General features: G+C 44.3%; 1 protein-coding gene across 2 annotated transcripts in view; it reads right to left on the reverse strand.

Moving 5' to 3' along the window:
- Positions 1-23,284, reverse strand: part of LOC117872895 (tetraspanin-15-like) — a 201,237-nt gene that overhangs the window by 159,678 nt on the left and 18,275 nt on the right. For both annotated transcript variants that reach the window (XM_034761736.1, XM_034761734.1), the window contains exon 2: positions 15,661-15,846. In XM_034761736.1, coding sequence (XP_034617627.1) covers positions 15,661-15,846 — 186 coding nt within the window. The remainder of the gene's footprint in view (positions 1-15,660; positions 15,847-23,284) is intronic.

Raw genomic sequence — 23,284 nt, forward strand, 5'->3', positions numbered from 1 at the left:
GAGAGCCCCTGGCGGCAGGAGCGCGGTGGGGAGGGCGGCGAGCCCAGTCGCGGCCCCGCTCTCAGGCTGGAGCGCCCCGCCGCGCCGCCCCCTCCAGGCGCCGTCCCAAGCACATGCTTGGTGGGCTGGTGCCTGGAGCTGGCCCTGGTTTCCTCACTGCCTCAGCAAGAGTGAGCTTTGCTGGAGATTAGACTGCGCGTCAGCTCCCTGCCACACCAGTCTGTCTTCCTCACCAGCAAACTCCTTCAGGCTCTCCCAGACCAAACATTGCCTAGCAGATAACAATCACTGAACACCAGCTCCCCACCCCCTGCACTTCAGAGATGTTTCTCTGCAATGCACAGCCCCTGCCGCTGTACTTTCACACAAGATACTACATTTGCTGCTATGTTAGAGAGTTGGTGCATTGCAGCTTATTACTTAACTGGGGTAAACATACCCTTCTCTTCAAACGCAGCATGGAGTTGGTTTATAGTAAAAGTAAAACACATTTATTAAACAAAAGTCATAGGTTTAAATAATACCCAGTAGAAGGAATAAAGGTAGAAAGGATTGCAAAAGAAATAAAAGGAAAAATACACCTCTAAGACTAAAACCTAACTTAAACTAGGGCTTTTTGGTGCAAAGCAGTTTTCTCACGATAGTCCTTATTCCACTATATCTGGCTAGCTCTTAGCCAGAATCCTCACAGAGTCTAAGGTGCTGGTTTTCCTTCCCTCCTCATTCGAAGGCTAACTTTGGCATTCCCTCCCCTTCTCTTTATAGTCCAGAAAGCCATTGATATGTATTCTTCTGAAACATAACTTCAGATAAAGTTCATTTCCCCTGCTGGGTGTAGCCTCCAAGCCACTTTCTGGTTATCTTTACAAAGCAAAGGATCTCTTCCTGAGACAAATGAACAGTTCAATGAATTTGGCCACACTTGCTCTTTCCTTTGGAGAAACCCTGTCTAAAAACTTCCCCACACCATGTCTGGTTTGAACACCTTTTAATCAGAGACTTTAAAGCTTAATATCAGTAAGTATCCATAATTCCACAAATGGCATTGTCACATACATTTCTTAATGATATTATTGACCAATGTGTTACTGGGTTTTGAATATTACCTCAAAAACATATTTGTACAAATATTATTGCAGTAGTGTGTAGGGTGTACTTAGCTATTGTACCAACCAGCCCCTTTCATATATTCTTGAGAAGGATGGCTCAACTAGGACAATCGTTTTTCAAAGCTATTGTCAGCCAGCAAGGTATCTTACACCCATAATAGAAAATGCATATAACTTTTTAATGTGGGAAGGAAGTTCTTTGCTCCTTGTCGGAGAAAAACAGAGTTCTCACTATTTGTTTAGGTACAGCAAGTCAGATGCTTTATTAACTCTCACAATTGCGCAGAGGGAGAGAGCTAAGCAGGTCTCTCAACAGGTAAACAATTACAGCAAGCATTTATACCTTTTGTTACAGACAATAATGAGCAACAGTTGCATTTTGTTTATACATAGGCCATCTTGATATCTCATTTCTTCACTTGTTTTGACTCTTGCCAACATACAATATTTTCTATACTTTATCTACACAAGGTCTTCTACACCTTATCTATACCAGGTCATAATTACTTCTTACACAGTTCTTTCTCACCCACCTCACACAAGCCTCGCTTCTACAAATATCGCATTATCAGGGTTACAGTTAGCCTAACTCTTGCTAACGAACTGTCATGCATTGCATCCCCTTCCTGTCAGTTCTTTCTCTGCTTCTACATCCTCCTTCCCATATGTTTATCTTTAGACTGGCAACACTTCCGGGAACCAGTTCTCTTGGTTTCTTTGTTTTGTACTCCACAGAGCACCTTGTTGGTGCTAACCAAACTGCATGATCTCAAACAAACAATCCCCTGTACTTTCATAGAGACTTTTGATCAAGGAGCTCACTACTAAATAATTAACCCTCACAATGCCCCTGAGAGGTGGACAGTGTCATTTGCTCCATTTTACAGATGGAAAAACTATGGCACAGAGAAAGGAAGTTACTTGCCCAAAGTCACATGGCAAATCTGACAGAGCAGAGAACAGAAACCAGGAGCCCTGCAGGTCTCCTGATCGATCTAGATAATATATCTTGCACAATAAGCTGGCACATGAAAGCTAGCCTACTGTTATAGTCCTTCTAACAACTAATGGTAAGTAAACATCTAAAAGTCCATAGTTTAGGTGAAAAACAATTGAGCATCTAAAAACCCCTTGAGACTACATGAGTGGGTTGGTCACTGGCAGAGAAGCGACCTTCTTGGAAACGGCCTTCTCATTTTCTCTGTACATGCTGCCAGCTAGAATCCTGAAATATAAAGATGTGCCAGAGAAGAAACCTTCCAAACAGTTTAGAATCTCAAAAATCTTTTTTTTTAAACATTAGTAATTCAGCTATCCAATAAAGCCATCTGATGAAAAGCTTCTGTTAATTGGGTTATTTTAGATGTACAGTCGAAGCAGTTCACAGCAAGATCCCTAGCTTTTAGTCACACAAGGAGAAATTCACGCACATCCAGTTGGCCAACACAAGATTGACCACCACTTACAGCCTGCTTTCCTCTATTTTGGAGCCTTAAGGCCGACATCAGCGATTAATAGCCCTTGTGTGAGCCCTTGGCAGGGGTGAGTTTCACCCTGTGTGCAGGTACCACTATCCCCTGCTTTGCAGTATATCTGTATGTCATCCTGGCTACATTGAGATATCCTTACTCACCCTAACTAGCTCCACTGCAGCTAAAAGGGATACGTAAGAAGTAAGGTACTATGTCTGGTGGTTAAATATCACAATGCAGCTCTCAGTGAATATGCACAAGCTACTGTGAAGAACATTCCTTGTTTGCATTAGTGAAGCTTGGATTTCATTTCAAGTTTGCTTGCACAGAAGTTTGATGTGTAACATTGCACTAGAGAATTAGATACTTCATCACTGCCTGTTTTTCCTTAGGGCCGAGGTAGTCAGTGCAATTAATCTGAAGAGAGCTGGCTACCACTGTTGATTATGAAATACCTTTGGAAAACGTATTTAGAATGGAGTTGAAACGAAACTGCTTATCAAAATTCCCAAATATTTTTGCATCTCCAGGCTGGGTGGGAAATGGGTTTCCTGTCCCACAAACATTTTTGAATTCTTAATAAAGTTCCCGATCTGTACTGGGATGAAACCACAATTTTTCCGTGAAAAAAAAAAATGAGAGACCCAGCCAGAATAACCTGAGAGCTTCCCTCAGATATGAGATGCCCAGCTTCAAGCCCCTGCTCTAAATCTGGCAGAGCAGAAATTTGAACCTGGGTCTTCCATATCCCAGGTGAGTGCTTTAACCAGCAGGCTATTTTAGGCGGGGGGGGGGGAGGGGCGCAGAGGGATAAAAGGTGATGTCTCTCTCCTCCTGTAAATCCTGGAATTGAGAAACCTTCCCAGCAGAAATTTTGTTTTCCCATGAAAAGTTTTGGTTTTAATGCATCAGCATTCACGGACAAAAAGTCATTTGTCAGAACAATTTCCAACCAGCCTTAGTCCTGTCCTGGAACTGATGGTTAATCCCCTAATCAATTGCTATAGTATCTACAGACTGCTCAGGCCTAACTTTTGATCATGGCCCATAATAGCTAGAACCCAGCCGATGAGCTCCAAAACTTTTCCATAGTTAATAAATGAAAACTTGCATCCCTATTGAATTCTACTGGACTTCTCTACAAATGACACATAAAATTAAAAAAGATGGGTTTATTTTTGATCCTTCACACAGTATGTTAGAAAACACTTGTGCTATAAGTGATTTCTAAGGGCCCTAAATCAACATGAAGTGTTCCATCTGAACAACCCCTGCCAATGCATTTATTTTAGGAGTTGAACATAGCAGCATGAAATAAAAAGCACTAGAAGGAGTGGTGGTTTTATTATGGTAATTCCAAAACTTCACAACATACATTTTACATCACTCTACTCTATGCCGGGCACGTTGCCGTTAATATTCACAGTAAAGTATTTTTATCAGTACACACACGGCGGTGTTTTACTGCAGAACCGAGCCTACTCCATGAAATTTTGCATCTGCTGCCCTCTGTCACAGTAAGCATAAGATTATCACTGTATTGTGTAAAAAGCAACAGAGGGTCCTGTTGCTGAGCTCTGTGACTTTATCCTCACGCACAATTATTTCAAATTTGGTGACAATATATACCTCCAGACCAGTGGCACCGCCATGGGCACCCACATGGCCCCACAATATGCCAACATTTTTATGGCTGACCTGGAACAATGCTTCCTCAGCTCTCGTCCACTCACGCCCCTTCTCTACCTACGCTACATTGATGACATCTTCATCATCTGGACCCATGGGAAGGAGATCCTGGAAGAATTCCACCATGATTTCAACAGCTTCCACCCCACCTTCAACCTCAGCCTGGACCAATCTACATGGGAGGTCCATTTCCTAGACACCACAGTACAAATAAGCGATGGCCACGTTAACGCCACCCTATACCGAAAACCCACCGACCGCTACGCCTACCTTCATACCTCCAGCTTCCACCCTGGACACACCACACGATCCATCGTCTACAGCCAAGCGCTGAGGTACAACCGCATCTGCTCCAACCCCTCAGACAGAGACCAACTCCTACAAGATCTTCACCAAGCATTCTCAAAACTACGATACCCACACAAGGAAATAAAGAAACAAATCAACAGAGCCAGACGTGTACCAGAAGCCTCCTGCTACAAGACAGGCCCAAAAAAGAAACCAACAGAACTCCACTGGCCATCACCTACAGTTCTCAGCTTAAACCTCTCCAACGCATCATCAGTGATCTACAACCCATCCTGGACAATGATCCCTTACTTTCACAGACCTTGGGAGGCAGGCCAGTCCTCGCCCACAGACAACCCGCCAACCTTAAGCATATTCTCACCAGCAACCATGCACCGCACCATAACAACTCTAACTCAGGAACCAACCCATGCAACAAAGCTCGATGCCAACTCTGCCCACATATCTACACCAGCAACACCATCACAGGACCTAGCCAGATCAGCTACAACATCACCGGCTCATTCACCTGCACGTCCACCAATGTTATATATGCCATCATGTGCCAGCAATGCCCCTCTGCTATGTACATTGGCCAAACTGGACAGTCACTACGCAAGAGGATAAATGGACACAAGTCAGATATCAGGAATGGCAATATACAAAAACCTGTCGGAGAACACTTCAAACTCCCTGGCCACACAATAGCAGATGTAAAGGTAGCCATCTTACAGCAAAAAAACTTCAGGACCAGACTCCAAAGAGAAACTGCTGAGCTCCAGTTCATTTGCAAATTTGACACCATCAGATCAGGATTAAACAAAGACTGTGAATGGCTATCCAACTACAGATGCAGTCTCTCCTCCCTTGGTGTTGACACCTCAACTGCTAGCAGAGCACCTCACCCTCCCTGATTGAACTAACCTCGTTATCTCCATACAGATTTATACCTGCCTCTGGAAATTTCCATTATTGCATCTGATGAAGTGGGCATTCACCCACGAAAGCTTATGTTCCAATACTTCTGTTAATCTAAGGCCTGGTCTACACTACGACTTTAATTCGGATTTATCAGCTTTAATTCGAATTTACCCTGCAACCGTCCACACAACGACGCTATTTATTTTGATGTAAAGGGCCCTTTAAATTGATTTCTGTACTCCACCCCGACGAGCAGAGTAGCGCCAAAATCGATTTTAACATTTCGAATTAGGGATAGTGTGGCCGCAATTCGATGGTATTGGCCTCCGGGAGCTATCCCACAGTGCATCATTGTGACCGCTCTGGACAGCAATCTAAACTCGGATGCACTGGCCAGGTAGACAGGAAAAGCCCCGCGAACATTTGAATTTCATTTCCTGTTTGCCTAGAGTGGAGAGCACAGGTGACCACAGATAGCTTATCAGCACAGGTAACCATGCAGGCTGATAATCGAAAAAGAGCACCAGCATGGACCGTGAGGGAGGTACTGGATCTGATCGCTGTATGGGGAGAGGATTCAGTGCTTGCAGAACTTCGTTCTAAAAGACGAAATGCCAAAACTTTTGAAAAAAATCTCCAAGGGCATGATGGAGAGAGGCCACAATAGGGACTCAGATCAGTGCCGCGTGAAAGTCAAGGAGCTCAGACAAGCCTATCAAAAAACAAAGGAGGCAAACGGTCGCTCTGGGTCAGAGCCGCGGACATGCAGCTTCTACGCCGAGCTGCATGCAATTCTAGGGGGGGCTGCCACCACTACCTCACCTGTGATCGTGGATTCCGGGTCGGGGATAGTCTCATCAGCGACACCTGAGGATTCTGCCGATGGGGGAGAGGAGGAGCTTGCAGAGAGCACACAGCACTCCGTTCTCCCCAACAGCCAGGATCTTTTTCTCACCCTGACTGAAGTACCCTCCCAAGCCAGTACCCAAGACTCTGACCCCATGGAAGGGACCTCAGGTGAGTTTACCGTTTAAAATATAAAACTTGTTTTAAAAGCAAACAGTTTTTAATGATTACTTTGCCCTGAGGACTTGGGATGCATTCGCGGTCAGTTCAGCTACTGGAAAAGTCTGTTAACGTGTCTGGGGATGGAGCGGAAATCCTCCAGGGACATCTCCATGAAGCTCTCCTGGAGGTACTCCAAAAGCCTTGCCACAAGGTTTCTGGGCAGTGCATCCTTATTCCGTCCTCCATGGTAGGACACTTGACCACGCCATGCTTGCAGCAAGTAATCTGGTATCATTGCCTGACAAAGCCTGGCAGCGTATGGTCCCGGTGTTTGCTGGCATTCAAGCAACATCTTGTTGTGTAATCCTCAGGAGAGTGATATCACTCCTGGTAACCTGGTTGAAATACGGGAACTTAATTAAGGGGACAGAGGTGGCCGTTCCTACTGGGATGTTTGCCTGTGGCAGAAAATAAATCCTTCCCTGCAGTTAGCCAAGCGTAGATGGGAAATTGGCCCTGAGCTTTTCGCGTTTGGCTAGCAGGGATCTTCCCTGTTACCAGCCACGCGGTGGGGGGAGGGGTACCGTGATCATCCCAGAGAATTCATGGCGGGGGGAGGGGTGGTTAGTTTGTTTTCTGCTGCTGCTGAATGTTAACAGAAAAACCGCAGCACTCTACAGGCTATGCTTGGTATGTGGGAAAGGAGGGCGCAGAAGCTGTAAGACAATGCCTTACCATGGCTGCATGCAAGCCGAATTCTGTTGCCCAGACCTGTGATCTCTAGCAGCAAAGCCACAGGCACTCAGCATTAAGAGGCAAAATGCGACCTTGCACAGAAATCACATGTGCTATGTAATGTGAATAGTGTTGGTCACCGTGAAAGAGTATAAGCATTGTTCTGCAAAATGTAGCTTTTTAAACAATTCTCTCTTTTTTCCCCTCCCTACAGCAGCTGCAAATTCCTCAAGCCTCCCTCCTCCATCCCAAAGGTTATCACAGATAAGGCGTCGTAAGAAGAGAACGCGAGACGAGATGTTTTCTGAAATTATGGAATCCAGCCGCAGTGACAGAGCTCATCTGAATGAGTGGAAGGAAGCCAGTGAACGTGAGGACAGGAGGGACCAACGTGAGGACAGGAGGGACGCTCGAGATGAGAGGTGGCGGCAGGAAGATCAGAGGAGGCAGGATGCAAGGCTGGGGCTGCTGCGTGAGCAAACAGACATGCTCCGGCGTCTGGTGGAGCTTCAGGAACGGCTGCAGGAAAACAGACTGCCGCTTCAGCCCCTGTTCCACCCTCCCCCCACCCCATGTTCCGTATCCTCCTCACCCAGACGTGTAAGAACGCAGGGGGGGTGGCTCCGTACACCTTCCCATTCCACCCCAGTAGACAGCCCAAGCAAAAGGCTGTCATTTTTTAACCTTTTCTTAGTGGCTTTTTCCTTCCCAGCAATCCTCCTCCCAAATACCACCTGGGTTCCCTCCCTCTTTTTCTAATCTATTAATAAAGAATAAATGATTTTTAAATGATAGTGACTTTATTTGGTTTGAAAGAAAGCTGGGGGAAGGTGGGTTCCTTACAGAAAATCAGTCAATAAAGGGGGCAGGTATTCATGAAGGAGAAACAAACAGATATTTCACACTGTAGCCTGGCCAGTCATGAAACTGGTTTTTAAAGCTTCTCTGATGCACAGCGCTTCCTGGTGTGCTCTTCTAATCGCCCTGGTGTCTGGCTGTGCGTAATCAGCAGCCAGGCGATTTGCCTCAGCCTCCCACCCCGCCATAAAGGTCTCCCCCTTACTTTCACAGAGATTGTGGAGCACACAGCAAGCAGAAATAACAATGGGGAGATTTCTTTGGCTGAGGTCAGAGCGAGTCAATAATGATCGCCAGCGACCTTTTAAACGGCCAAATGCACATTCTACCACCATTCTGCACTTGCTTAGCCTGTAGTTAAACAGCTCCTGACTCCTGTCCAGGCTGCCTGTGTACGGCTTGATGAGCCATGGCATTAAGGGGTAGGCTGGGTCCCCAAGAATAACTATTGGCATTTCAACATCCCCAACGGTTATTTTCTGGTCCGGGAAGTAAGTCCCTTGCTGCAGCCCTTTAAACAGAGTAGTGTTCCTGAAGACGCGAGCGTCATGAACCCTTCCCGCCCAGCCCGCGTTGATGTTGGTGAAACGTCCCTTGTGATCCACAAGTGCTTGCAGCACCATTGAAAAGTACCCCTTGCGGTTTATGTACTCTGTGGCTTGGTGCTCCGGTGCCAAGTTAGGGATGTGGGTTCCGTCTATCGCCCCACCACAGTTAGGGAATCCCATTGCAGCAAAACCATCCACTATGGCCTGCACATTTCCCAGAGTCACTAACTTTCGTAGCAGCACCTGAATGATTGCTTTGGCTACTTGCATCACAGCAGCCCCCACAGTAGATTTGCCCACTCCAAATTGATTCCCGACTGACCGGTAGCTGTCTGGCGTTGCAAACTTCCACAGGGCTATCGCCACGCACTTCTCAACTGTGAGGGCTGCTTTCATCTTGGTATTCTGGCGTTTCAGGGCAGGGGACAGCAAGTCACAAAGTTCCATGAAAGTGCCCTTATGCATGCGAAAGTTCCGCAGCCACTGGGAATCGTCCCACACCTGCAACACTATGCGGTCCCACCAGTCTGTGCTTGTTTCCCTTGCCCAGAATCGGCGTTCCATGGATAGAATCTGCCCCATTAACAACATGATCTCCAAAGCACCGGGGCCTGTGGTTTCACAGAATTCTGTATCCGTGTCCGTGTCCATGTCCATGTCAATGTCCTCATCATGCTTGTCGCTGCGCTGCCGCCGCCGCTGCCTCCTCGCCTCGTTTTTCTGGTCCTGGCTGAGCATAAACTCCACGAGAACGCGCGAGGTGTTTACAATGTTCATGACTGCTGTCTTGAGCTGAGCGGGCTCCATGCTTGCCGTGGTATGGAGTCTGCAATGTTCACCCACCCAGGAAAAAAGGCGCGAAATGGTTGTCTGCCGTCCGTTGCTTTCATGCAGGGAGGGAGGGAGGGAGGAGGTGAGGCTGTACCCAGAACCACCTGCGACGATGTTTTTTGTCCCATCAGGCACTAGGATCTTAACCCAGAATTCCAATGGGCGCGGGAGACTGCGGGAACTATGGGATAGCTATGGGATAGCTACCCACAGTGCAACGCTGCAGAAATCGACGCTAGCCCCGGTACTTGGACGCACACCACCGAATTAATGTGCTTAGTGTGGCCGCATACATTTCGACTTTATACAACCTGTTTTTCAAATTCGAATTATATAAATTCAGATTAATCCCGTAGTGTAGACATACCCTTAAAGATGCCACAGGACTCTCTGTTGCTTTTTACAGATTCAGACTAACACAGCTACCCCTCTGATACTGTATTGTGTGTCTTTTCCCCCACTTTCTCATTTACCCATAGGCAGAGAAAATAGAATGTTAGGTATAAATAGTGCTTATCAGCATAAAGAGGGGAAAAAAGTGAGATATTGATTAATCTACTTCAAAGTTATGCATTCAAAATTATCCTTCTGTAGAATACTCATATGAAGGGAGAAGAAGACATTCTATAGATGTTTGATTTGAAAGGAAAGAGAAAAGGAAAGGTTGCTCCCTGGAAGGATGTCAGTAAATGTTGGTTTTATCCTGCTGTGTGGGAGGAAGCCCCACAGAGATGAGCCATGTAAAAGAATTCCACCGTTGATGTTACATTACTACTGATGTCTAGAAGCCAGGGTAATAAAATTGCTTCTAGACATCAAAAGTAATGTCTAGGAAAAAATTCTAATGCCCTGTATTATACGGGAAAGATTGAGCTTTCTTAATAGCCATAAAGAACAAGAAAGAAATACTTATATGCAGGTAGGGTTGGTTGAGATTTTTCAGATGAAACATTTTTCCCACCAAAAAGGGCAGATTCAAATTGACCTGAACATTTTGCGAATTAGTGCTAAATTTGCTAAACTGTTTCATTTAAAAAAAAATCCCCAAAAAGTTGAAGTGTTCAATTCAACAATTTCAAAATGTGTTTATTTTTCAATTTGAACTGCCTTTTTGTTTTGAATTTTAGTTCAATTTTCTTAAAAAAAAAAAAAAGATTAAACAACAACAACCCTCAAACACTTTAGATTTGGGTAAAAAAATGTTTAGTTCAACTGGATATTTTTGTTTAGGAAATCTGAACCCAATCCTCCTCTGGCATGTTAGTGAATGTATTTAGATGGTGATGGTAATGCTACTACGTGGTATATTTTTGGATCTATTTCGATTGCAAAGGAGGTCGTCACTCCTTTTTCACTCATACCTTACTCAGGCAAACGCCCACTGAAATTAACAGATGTTTGCCTAAAAACAAGCAGAAAAGCAATCTAATCAAAAATTGATAAAAAAAGTTTAGCCAAGGCTAAATATTTTAGCAAAAGTAACACAGAGCAGATAAAAAGATGCATAAAAGGATTCTCAAATTTTGCCTTAAACACGCTTGAGTGCACAATAATTTTAAAGATTTGTCCAAAATTTGAGAGTTGCCTCCTTTTGCAAGACATTTCAGCAGGATATTTTGATGTCACAAATAACTAGGCAGCATTAACTGAAATTGGCAATTCATATCAGTGAACGTAGTCTATGAATAATACATACATATTTGTTAATACTTGAAATAACTGCTCTTCCTGCTTGTGCATTCATTATGATTCCTTGGTATTAGCTGAATACTTATCAGTATAATGTGAATAATCACATGTTCCATGCAACATGTCTTACATACATACATATTTACTTGCATAGTAGCTGCAAAGCAAGCTGGGAATACAGAAGCTACTGAAAAACTATGATAAGCTTATAACATCAGAGGCAGTTATTGCCAGAGCAGCAAAGACAATGGTGATTTGTTTCCCTAGTTAAGGGAACATCGATATCAATTCAAGATGCAAGTCCACAGCAATCACAAGCAATGCTACACTTAAATGCAAGTGACCATATGCTCATATTGGTGTTTAATTAAAATAATAATAAAAAACAAACAGGACTGGCAGCAGACATAGACTTGAATGTTGTTAATTTCACTATCCAAACAATTAATACTCTCTGCACCCACAGACACATACACACTAGCAAAAATCCTCGATGGAGTATCCCAGGTCATTGAACTGAAGAGACACTTACTGAGAAGGAATTGACTGTGGCTGAACAACTGCTGATGTGTAAACAGAGCTGTCATGAAGCCACATACACTTTGCTAGGTATGACCTCAGTAACAGGAAGCTTTGTCTGTGTAGAATCCAAATCCCAAGGAGCAGAAACTAGCTGGCATGGATTGACTTGAAATATTGGCTCAGTTTTTCTGCAGCATCGCTGAGTTGGGCCAAGGACTATCTACCTACATAGGTACTTATAGAGCTCCCATTTCCAGAATATCTGAGCAGCTTCCATTTGTGCAGACCCTGATGGAGACCCCAAGGAGCACAGAGTCCAGGGGTATGAGGCTGAGCAAGTACGAAGAAACTGCTGACCTCACCCCTGCTAGGGGGGACTGGTCCCAGGAGAGGCAGCTAGGGAGGGGGCATAACTTAGGCAGCTGGGGATGAATCCATATCTCATATCTAATAGCAGCCTACAAGACCCTAAAATCTACCCATTCCAGCAGAACCCTACCTAAGGGAAGGTAGGCAGCAGCCTACCTGCCCTTGTTCAGAGTAAACGCCCCAGGAGGTGCGAGGCGGCTTGCAGGCAGAGAGAAGTATTGGGTTCCATTTCCTCTGTAGTCTGCAGCCATGGGAGGATGATGGGTGATTATACACTTGAGCAGGTCTGACATATCCTTCAGCAGAGGGCAGTGGCAAGATGTATTGTAGCCTACAGGTGAGGCAGTAATGCCAGGAGCCTACAAGCCTCAAGGCCTGTAAAATAATAGCTTAACTAAACAAGGCAGAAGACCCCAAAGCCTTAGCATAAGCAGCTAGCCAGGAGTAACCCTAGATCAGTGGTCCCCAACGTGGTGCCCGCAGGTGCCATGGCGCCCACCGGGACATCTACGTGTGCCCGCGTACTGGCTGGCGGACAAGCATCTGCTGAAATGCCGCCAAAAAGCGGCATCATCAAGAGGCATCACTGCCGAAATGCCGCCGAAAAGCGGCTTCACCAAGAGGCGTAGCCACCGAAATGCCACTGATTTTCGGCGGCATTTCAGTGGCACCACCTCTTGACATTGCCGCTTCTTGGCGGCATTTCGGCGGATGCTTGTCCGCCAGCCACGGTCCTCAGTGGCTCCTCGTCCGGCACCCGCCACCCGGAAAAGGTTGGGGACCACTGCCCTAGATCATAAGCTATCACAAGGTGCAACGAACACTGTGGACAGGTGCTAGTTATTCCAGCTTGGGATATTTTATGTTGGGAACTTCAGCAGATGTCTGACCACAAAGTGCCATTGGTAACTGACTGACATATATACTAATGAGCTTGAGGTACCAGGCCTAATAACCTATGGGAGAAGGGCACCTCCACGTTAGTAGGGTGAGGATATGCAAATAAGGAAAAGGGGAGAAACCCCTTATTGAATATGCATTAGGCATAGTGGCGTCAGTGTAACACATTGTAAAAGTTGTATCCTGGCCAGTGTGCCTTGGGAGATGCCAGGATAATGACCGCTGGGGCATCGTTACAAATGGTGGCCTGTACGGGGATCTGAATTGCTATGGACTTCTGAGAAAATCAGATCCAGCTTCCCTGGCCACGGGGAGTGACACCTATTCTGAATCTGTGTGCTTCTGAGTTTATGATTCTAAACTACTGTCTCCAAATGAATGGAGTTAGTTCTTTAAAACCATGAGCCTCTACTGCCTGAGTTAGAGCCAGAGGTCCCACATTCAAGCCCCACAAACAACCTGACAAAGGACATCATTACACATGCACCTGGCAAGAGGGAAGACACACAAAGATAATGTATTATTTTAGAGAGTGGGAAACGTGTGATGGCCACTGGGTAGATGATGGTTGGCTGACGGTAGAATGAACCCAGTGTTGGTGGGATGCCAGCTGGAGTGGAGGGAACTGGCTGCCTGTTATTCACCTTGGAAACAGCAGCTTCACTTCCTAGAGATGGGATGAATTACATCTTTTGAAATCAGGGCCCTTCCTCATGACTGAAGTACTGCAGCAGCAAAGACCCAGCTGTGGGAAAGTGGCCTTCAAACCTCCGAAGACCTAGGTGACTCACATGGCTAGCTGCTTCAATGTCAGAGTTATCCGATAAACTCGGATCTGGGAGATACAACTCCCCAGAACCCCAGGTATCTTTTCGATGTCCTGTCAACATGAGCAGCGTTGCACAGCAAGGGTCTTGCCATGTTTCACTCCAGCCTTCCAGAGTAAAGATAGACAATGAAAATGTAGCAAGCCAAAAATGTCAGTTGAATGCAGTAAGTCAAGCCTCCAACAAAACCTTCAGAAAAAGGTTAAGAATCAAAGGGGAGGACTCTGCTCCTCATATCCTACAGCTCTGAGTTGTTACAGAAAAGGGAATTCTCCTCTCCCCCTTCCCCATAAAAATTGCCTCACAAAAGGAACCAAAACTGTTTGTTCTTGGAACTGTTTGAACTACAATAAACCTAACAATGGAGAGTGTGCTAAACCAGAGATGGAATTGCAGCTTAAAAATAACTTTATATTTTAACCCAGGAGAAACCTAGCAACACTTCCGTAGATGCTACTAGGCATTCAACCGTAGATAATAAGAGAATGCTTAGGTATCGGCTTTGCAATTAAATTATACCAGGCCGTTGCTACAGTGCTGCCTTCTCTGCAGAAGTTAAAATATCAAGTAGTAATTCCATACAAATATACCATCTCAATACCACAAGATCAGGTACAAATGTTAGCTAGGTGGCAGATGATATATGTGAAATTTATAGGGCATAGGTGGGAGAATGCCATAGGAAGGGGCTGAAGCTGTGGAAGGAGCTGAGGACTGAAGCTTGCACATTAAATGGTAGCAAATTCATCGCTAGTTAGGACTTCATGGTTGTTGCTATGCAACACACCATGGCCACTTGGAATTTATAGCAGCAGCAGGGAGAGAACAATTTTCCAGTTCCAGAAGCACAGGCTCCTACTGCATAAGCTGATGGCGAATCTCCAGTGCCAGTTAGGGCTTTTCTGCTATGACGCATCTGAGCAGTTCTGGTTCTATCCAGCAGATGAGAGTGGTACATGCATTTGCACACACACTTGTGTGTCAGTTCACTGCAACGCGTTTAGGAAATGAAAAAGTAAAACTCTGTTAAGGGTGGGGAAAAAAGAATTCCAAGACTAGATAAAAGCATTTGTAGGAAAGGAAAAGGTAGTTTGGAAAGAACATTTGTGGGATTCCCCTTCTCCTCCCCACCTGTTTCTAATAAACTTTTCATTAAATGAATAGCTGCCACTGCCCTACGGGAAAGATTTTGACTTGAAAGGTTGTTCTCCAGCACGATGAATCTCCACAATCAAGAGTCACATATCATCTCAGGTGTCATTGCTCTCATTTCTACCTGGATGCACTGTGAACTGTTGATGCAATAGTATATAAATAACTGCCACAACATATGGGCTCAGTTTCCTACTCCAGCCCTTCAAGCTTACCCAGCTTCAAGTCAAAACACTATGTGCCATGCATCAAGCATTTATCGAGTGGTGCTACCATTTACTTCTTTGTGTTAATCAATGGAGCAACATTAAGTCCTATGAATCTGTGGCTGAAGGGCAAATACACACTTTGCTCAGACCAACAGCCATTAGGCCAGGCCATGGATTTTCAAAGACACATGGTCACCAATCAGTTGCCTCCTAGGAGTATTTTGAAAGGCCTCCATGATGTAAAACTAAGTTAATCATACAGCTTCAGTTAAATAGGTTCATTGGAAAGAAATTTTATGAATGAAATACTATACACTAGGTCAGCCTTTCTCTAGTCCACCTTCTCCGATAAAGAAGAATCCATGCTACAAGCAGAAGAGGGAAACCTCATTCAAGGTTTTTTTTTTTTAAAAAGCCTTCTCCAGTATAGGTTCAGGGAGATCCTGGAATGTTAAGTGTTTCATACCCTTCAGCTTATAAAACATGGGACGACGACTCCACAGTGTAGAACAAGAAGGGTATAAAGCTCTTACCGTCTTCAGCAGTGTCCTGTTGTCTCTGAGGGACCCAACCATTCCAATAAAGGAAACAGCAAACATTGTGATGCCCAGCAGAAGGAGAACCACAGCTGGAGCTAGGAAGATCCCTTCCAAGGTTCTATGTTTCTGTCTTTCCACTTCTGCATAGATGCCAATGCACAGGATCACCAAGCCGATTATCTGCAATAGAAATACATACATTACGTCAGACTCAAGGGCTGCAATAAAACAGGGTTGCAATAAAACAAAACCAGTTCTTACATGGAGAGACAGAAGGGTGAGATGATTTGGAGCTAAACTCACCAGGGGCCAGGTCTAAGCTCATTTTCACCAGCGTACCATGAAGGGGGGGTGGGGGTTAGAAAAACTTGATTTTCCATGGTAGCCACCCAACACTGGGGATTGTAATCTCCATAGAATATCAGGGATGGAAGGGACCTCAGGAGGCATCTAGTCCCGCTCCCTGCTCAAAAATACTCTCGATGTAAATGCATCCCAAACATTAGGTGCTTTGAAATGTGAACCCAAAGATTGCAGCTTCCGCCCCTCAATACCTGTGGAAAGTGAAACACCCTGTGACAGCCAGAATTAGAGAGGGGTGACAAGGTATGGAAAACCAGCAGAGGAGCTTGGGTTTTGTTCTCAATGGCTCATTGGGAGCTGATGCTCCATGCTAGCTTTTTGTTCTCCAGCTTGTCAGATATTGGAGCAGCACTTCTGAGTGAAAAGGTTCCTTATTGTTTCTACTGAAGTGACAAGGTATTATGTAAAGGATGGAACAGAAGGTGAATGGAAATGAAATTTAAAAATTAGACAGCAAAGAGCAGTTAGATATCTGAAGGCTGTAGCAGCTTGGTCTGCAGCAGTGACATTTTAATATCTGCTGTAACTCTCTGGATTCAAGAGCAAACACTTGCTGAGCACCCCCTAATGCCTCTGACTTCAACAGGAGCAGCAGGTGCTCAGGACCTTTGAAAATTATGCCATTAGTGCTCAACATGTCCACTTGCCATTTTACTCCGTTTGGATGTGATAAATTACTTTACTGTTCAGCATTTCACGGTCTTACCCTAATAAGCACAACTGCTGCTGGAAACAGCAGTTCTAGAGGTTGTGCTCTCCTTTCTAAGTCAGTAGTGACACAACACCCCAGCATGGATACAGCACTGGACAGGATAATGGACTGGGAGTCAAGAGACATGGATTCTATTCCCAGATCTGACACTGACCAACCTGCCTTGGAGCAAGTTGCTTCTCTTATGTTACCAGCATACATAAAGAGAAGTTAGATAAAAACATAAAATACACTTTCGAGCAGGTGCCATAACACACCATTTTATTCCTTAGAATCAAATCCTAACACACAAGAACCAAAACCAGAGAGAAACTGAAAGCAGGCTGCTCCATAAGACCAAGAGACAACTCACCGCAATTTGCTCTAGCCTGGCTCTCTGCAGACTGACTGCACAAGACCCAGTCCCAGATCGCATGCTTCCCTACAGACCCTCCTAGGACCAGGAAACCCCTTACACTTAAAGTCATAAGTAATTTTAAGACATTTTTGAATATACTACAACTTTGCTTCTCTGTGCTTCCATTTCCTCTTCTAATCCCTTTGTCTGCCTTACCTGTTTAAATTCTAAGGCTTCTGGAGCATGGATTGTCTCGTGGAGTGTTGGTATAGCGACTGTCAGAAAAGGGGCCCTAAACTTGGTTGGGACCTCTAGGCACTGCTATAATACAAGCAAGCAATAACCACAATCGTCACCCACACTGTGCTATCATCTTTCAGATAGCCTTAAAAATCAAGGTCCTGCCCACTAGATCATTACGGGGAGCTCTGGCTGCTCAGCATTTCTAAAAAAAGAGGCCCTGGCCAGCCCAGGCATTCACACATTAAGGCTGCCAAAGCCAGTGTCCACTTCTGAAACTATTTTTTTTTTTTAACCTTAACCTCGCCAAACTTGTTCCACTGGCTATACAAGGGGGTAGCACTTGCATATCCCAAAGGGCTGTTGTGATGCTTAATTAAATGTTTCGTGTCCATAAAGAGCACTGAGATCTTCAGATGAAGGCATGATATGAATGTGCTCATTTCTAAAGATGCAGAATCTGAATATTCTTAGAATATAGCAAAGAATGATTAAGAGTCAAACATTATGTGTGTTCTCAAGTCTAGCTTCTGTTTCTCAGGGGGTTGTCTGTAATTCTTAGGAATCATTCTACAATATACACAGTTTATTAAAAGGATCTTGCATGATTCTCATAAGGGACACTTAAATTTACCTACTAAACTTGACTTGCTTTGGTTTCCTATCAGTCAAAGATGCTGAGTGTCGAATATTCCTTATATACTAGTGCCAATCAGCAGCAATTCGACTTAAGACAGTGAAATTACACCAGTGTAAAGGTAGTTAAATGAGATCTGAATCAGACCCCATGTCTCTTTTTCTTAACCTGCTCCAAATGGGCAGTCTCTTAGTCTATCCACTAGAGAACAGGAAATAATACAAACAAGAGGCAGCATGATCCAGTGGATCAGATACTGAACAGAGTGTCAAATGAGCTGGATTCTGTTCCTGTCATGTGCTGTATGACCCAGAGGAAGTCATGTCTCCATGTGCCTCAGTTTCACTATTTATAAATTAAACTAACGATACTTAGTCACTACTCAAAAGTTCTTTGAGACCTATTGTTGTAAAGCCCTATGCAAAATCTTCCTATTAAGACAGTCTTCCCTCCTCGACTTCTTTGAGATGGCCCTAATTTAAAAAGAGAACACAACATTTCTACAAAACAGTTTCCTAACAAGGGAAGGCTTAAAGCTCTACATCTAAGAATAGGTTCTTGCACACATACTGATACAGATTAAGTTGATGGGTGACAATTTATCTTAGCCACTTGCATGCTTCAGATTGAAACTGGCAATTAGTTCTGAAGTGCTTCATGTTGTCAAATGCTGGTTTGCTTTATGCCCGTCAACTATGCAGCACCACGGCTCTGCAGAAATGGAAGGGGAAGAGAACTGATTACTTCTCAGCCAGCTTCCAGCTGACATCTGAAAAGGTTAGCAAGAAAACCCAAGGTGCATTCAGCCTTAACAACGCTTCATGCTTCCACAAGCACTGCAGGAAACAGTAGTTTCCAGCCCTTTCAGTTATGGGGGATTTGAAATCATGTAGTGTGCGAATTACCCAGTGACAGGCTGCAAGAATCAGGTGAATGCGTGAGGAAGGAACATTCAAACTATTGTACCTGGGTTGATCGGGCCCACATGGTGCTCAGTGTTTGGGAGGGGGTGTGATAGTACTCTGGATTGGTGCCCATAAAAGAGCTCCTATGGTGATATGGGAGGTGAAGGAGATAAAACACAAGGGGAATACTGCAAAGGCATCCAATGTATGCATTCATAACTTGTTTTCTTATAGGTGCTTTCAGAACTAGGGAAAGATATAAGATGGACAGCCCAGGAGAGTTCAAATACAGGATGAGCAATGCAGAGTTGAATTTTCCATCCTATCCCATCAAATATTTCATCCTTGACCTGCTGGGGGAATTATTTCTAGAGCTACGGGGATAACACATGCTCCATGCCAATTCAACCTGTCTAATAAGCCTGCCAAAAAGAGGAACACTTAGCAACAGTATTTAATGATTCAGAAGAACCCCAATCTCCAAAGAAGACAGAAACCCAACTTCCCTGTCTGCCATAGACTCCTGTTCCCCTTGTGCCTCCACACTAGCAGGATATATTTCACCATCTTCTGTCGGGAGGGTAGGGAGAGGGGGACAAGGGGAGACAGGTGCTCGGGCTATTTAGGTTCAATTCCTGGCTCTGCCATGGGTTTCCTGTGTAGTTTTACGCAAATTCTCAGCTCTCCATGTGTAAAATCAGGATGAAACTCTCCCCCACCCTCTCTCTGTAATCTATGGAGATTGCAAACTCTCCGAAGCAGGGTCTCTTACTAAGTGTATATACAGCATTTAGCATAAGTCTCTGATCTCATTTGTGGCCTGTAGTTCCTACTGTCACACTACTGCTTGTGTGGCCCTCTGGAAAGGAAAACATTCCTTTTTTTATTGATACAAATTTCTTGGACGCTAATCACCATAATATCAATATTACAATACAGAAATGCAATTTCATATTGCACAAGTGAAAATTGAGCTCTACCTTTGCATTAGCAAGTATTTTAGTGACATGACTTTGCCTTTCCAAGCTAGCTACACAGTTTCACTGCTTCTGTTCTAACCATTTCATTCGATTTCTCCAGCGTTTTCATCCTAATTTATGTTGATATGTCAATCCTTAACTTTCATGCATCTTCAATCCTCGCTCTTTTCTGGAGTTTTTAAAATTGTAGTAAGGTTATTTTTGGAACATAATTAACTTCTGGTTTATGTCCATCAATCACTGTCTATCTTCAGGTTACTAATTTTTCATTTTAAAAGGAAATTAAATCTATAGAGAAGTGAGGGTTTAATTCATGATACTTGTAGTTATTTAAAATTGAACTGGCAGAAGTTATTCTGATAAAGTGCCATTAATCATCATTTTATCTTTAGATTCTAGTGGGCACTGGGGCTAGGTTTGGTTTAAAGTTACTTTAAATTTTATCTGGCGTTCCAGACAATATACCAAGATTTGGGCAATCAAGGAAAAGACAAGTCCCTCCTTGATCAGTTTCTCTATTGTTCCTAATCTTTGTGTCACTATTTGAAGTTGATAAGCCATGAACACTTCTTGTTTTTTAATTAATGAGTATGTCATAATGAATTATGAAACAGTTCAATGGCACCTGTGTGTATATAAGATTTTGAAGCTGGTTCATGTTGGCTGCTCATGTGCTCTAGTAAGAAAATCTTGACTTCCATTAATTACTGAAAGCTTGTGAAACTGACAAAGCAGGACCAAAGAAAGTACACCCAATATGCTACACTACCCATGAATATAAACCCAACCGGGTGTTTGGCACGTGGGCACCTGCATTTTGCATACTTCTTTAAAAGTGACCCTTCTGGGACTAAGGTTAACATGGCATATCTGAAGCAGGGTTTGTTCTAGGCATATTCCAAAGTGTGGGGCAGATCAGGGGCCCTCACACTTAAAATATATATTTTTAGATGGTGCTAGCTTCATAAGAGCTGGGCAAAAAAATCTAGGTGAATTTTTCCCCCCCACAAAATGCAGATTTGAGGCAACAGCTGTTTTGCAAATTCATGTCAATTTTGCCAAACCGTTTTGGTAACAAACCAAATACAAATAAATTCCTTTTTTATTCAAAAGATCTTTTCATTTAGAAATTGGCTTCAATTTTATTAAAAATAAAAAACAAACATTTTAAAAAAAAAGCTAAATATCAGAAATGTTTCATTACACACCAAACTAATTATTTATTTATTTATTTTTGCAGTGCCAGTGAACCAAACAAAACCCAGCTATGTGCATAACTCTAATTGTAAGCAGCTTGCCCCATAAGAACACAGAATCCATCACTGACCTCCAGTGATGGACTACAGGGCTCCCAATATCTACCCACTCCCCCTTCTAAAGCGGACTCCCTGTAGTGGTGCTCACTCACCCTTAGAGGGCCCCGTTGCATCAGTGCAGGATGTTGCCACTATCTTCGGCTTCAGCCCCTCATGCTGGCTGCCTGTCTCTGGCCCTGGATCTTCTGTGGCTCAGCCCAAGTCACCCAAGTTCAGACCCTTTCCAGGGTATCATGAACAAGTCCACCCAAAACTGAATAACTCTTCTGCCCGCTTGGGCTACTGAAGTCTTCTCTTCTCTGCTTAAATCAAGGCAGGAAACAGGGTCAGTCAGACCACCTACACTGCGGCTGGCAGTGAATGTCCCAGTCCGGATAGACAGACTCACCCTAGGAGGGCTCAAGCTAGCACAGTTCAGTCTCTCAAGCCCACTTAACCCAGTGGATCCAAGCTCCGGTGGCTAGCCTGTGTCTCCACTGGCACCGCCATGTCCTCATAGCCAGTTTTAGTATGCTAGCTGATCAGAGGCCATTTGTTAGAGTCTACTGAATCAAACAAAACTTGAGTTTGGCTGCAGCAGCCTGATGCTAACAGGTATGTAAGAGTGCATCCACTCAGCCTCTTCCTATCACCCCCACGCTGTGGAATGGGCTCCCACAGCACCAGCGGCTATGGACCCACGCCCCAGCACAATGCAATGGGATGTAGTATCTATGTAATGGTTCAAAATGTCATCATATCATAAAATACTTTCCTATCTCAGAGGAGGTATTGTGAGTCTTATTTGATATTGAAGTGCTTTGAGATCCTGATGAAAGGCATGATGCCGGGGAGGAGAGCTATTATGGCTGGCAATAAACACATTCAAGTACAGATTTCTTTACATTGCCCAAATTAAAGAGAGACCTGCATCTCTCGTGTGTACTATAAGAAACTGCAACATTTTATTCCAAGCACGACAACGAAGCAAAGGAATCAAAGTTGGCAAATATTGAACTAATACGCTGTGGAAAATCTTGAAGTGCTTCTTCCCATCAAACACCAGTTTAATTTCATTTTGTAAAAGGTCAGCCATTTGAACCAAGCAGCAGCAGATGCTCTCAGAGTGAAATACAGCCTTCTCCGTCTCTAGCTTTCTCCATGCGTGGACAGGGGTGCATCATCAGACGCTTCCCATTTTAAACACTTCTGAGCCCTTTACTCACTTTTGTAGTGTTTTTCCTCCACAGTCAATTTAGATTGTGCCAATCAAATCTGCTCACTCTGCTTGAGTTTAATTTTAGTTCTGAGGAGAACAATTGTATTCAACACTTTGATGGCTAGTATGTCGTTGTCCCAGATCTGGTCCAGCTCCCCCTGCTGGACACTGCTGTGAAGGGCTCCAAAGGCTGAACCCTGCATACCCTTCTCTTGCTGGAGCTGTGTTAGTGGGGACCCTGCGGTCCAATTGCCTAGGTGCTGACATTAGTGCTGTCTCCTACAGGCCTCCCCCAAGCATGTTCCCCAGAATTCCATGGAAGTTGTGAGCCTTCTAGGTTACAGCTTACTCTTCAGAGGCATATGGCCGTGAAAGTAAATAGACACAGTTAGCAAAAGGTTTCTAACTCAATGACTCTTTACTCAAAAGATAAAGCACAAGAGGAAACAGAACCCCTGAATGCAATGCCACTCACTGAACCTCACCTTTCCCTTGGGCATCAATCTGTGTTCAGGTAGCCATGGTTTCCTCCTCTTCCCCAAATCAGTCTTCCCTTAGCTTGAGTTGATGAAAGTATCCAAAGACTCTGAGTAGAACAGCTCCTGCCCTGTTATAGCCTCCCAATCTCCTCTGTCATGTGAACTTCAGGTCAGCCTCAACAGATGAGCACAGACCCCTATTAGCTGACTCCATTGCCAGACAACCTCTCCCCTGCAAAACCAGTTCTGTTGGGTGGGAGCCAGCCGTTTGTCTAGAGTGCTTCTATTTGAATGAGTACTTGTGGCACCTTAGAGACTAACAAATTTATTAGAGCATAAGCTTTCGTGGACTACAGCCCACTTATGCATCTGAAGAAGTGGGCTGTAGTCCACGAAAGCTTATGCTCTAATAAATTTGTTAGTCTCTAAGGTGCCACAAGTACTCCTGTTC

Source organism: Trachemys scripta, chromosome 2, assembly GCF_013100865.1.
Source record: "Trachemys scripta elegans isolate TJP31775 chromosome 2, CAS_Tse_1.0, whole genome shotgun sequence".
NCBI lineage: Eukaryota > Metazoa > Chordata > Testudines > Emydidae > Trachemys > Trachemys scripta.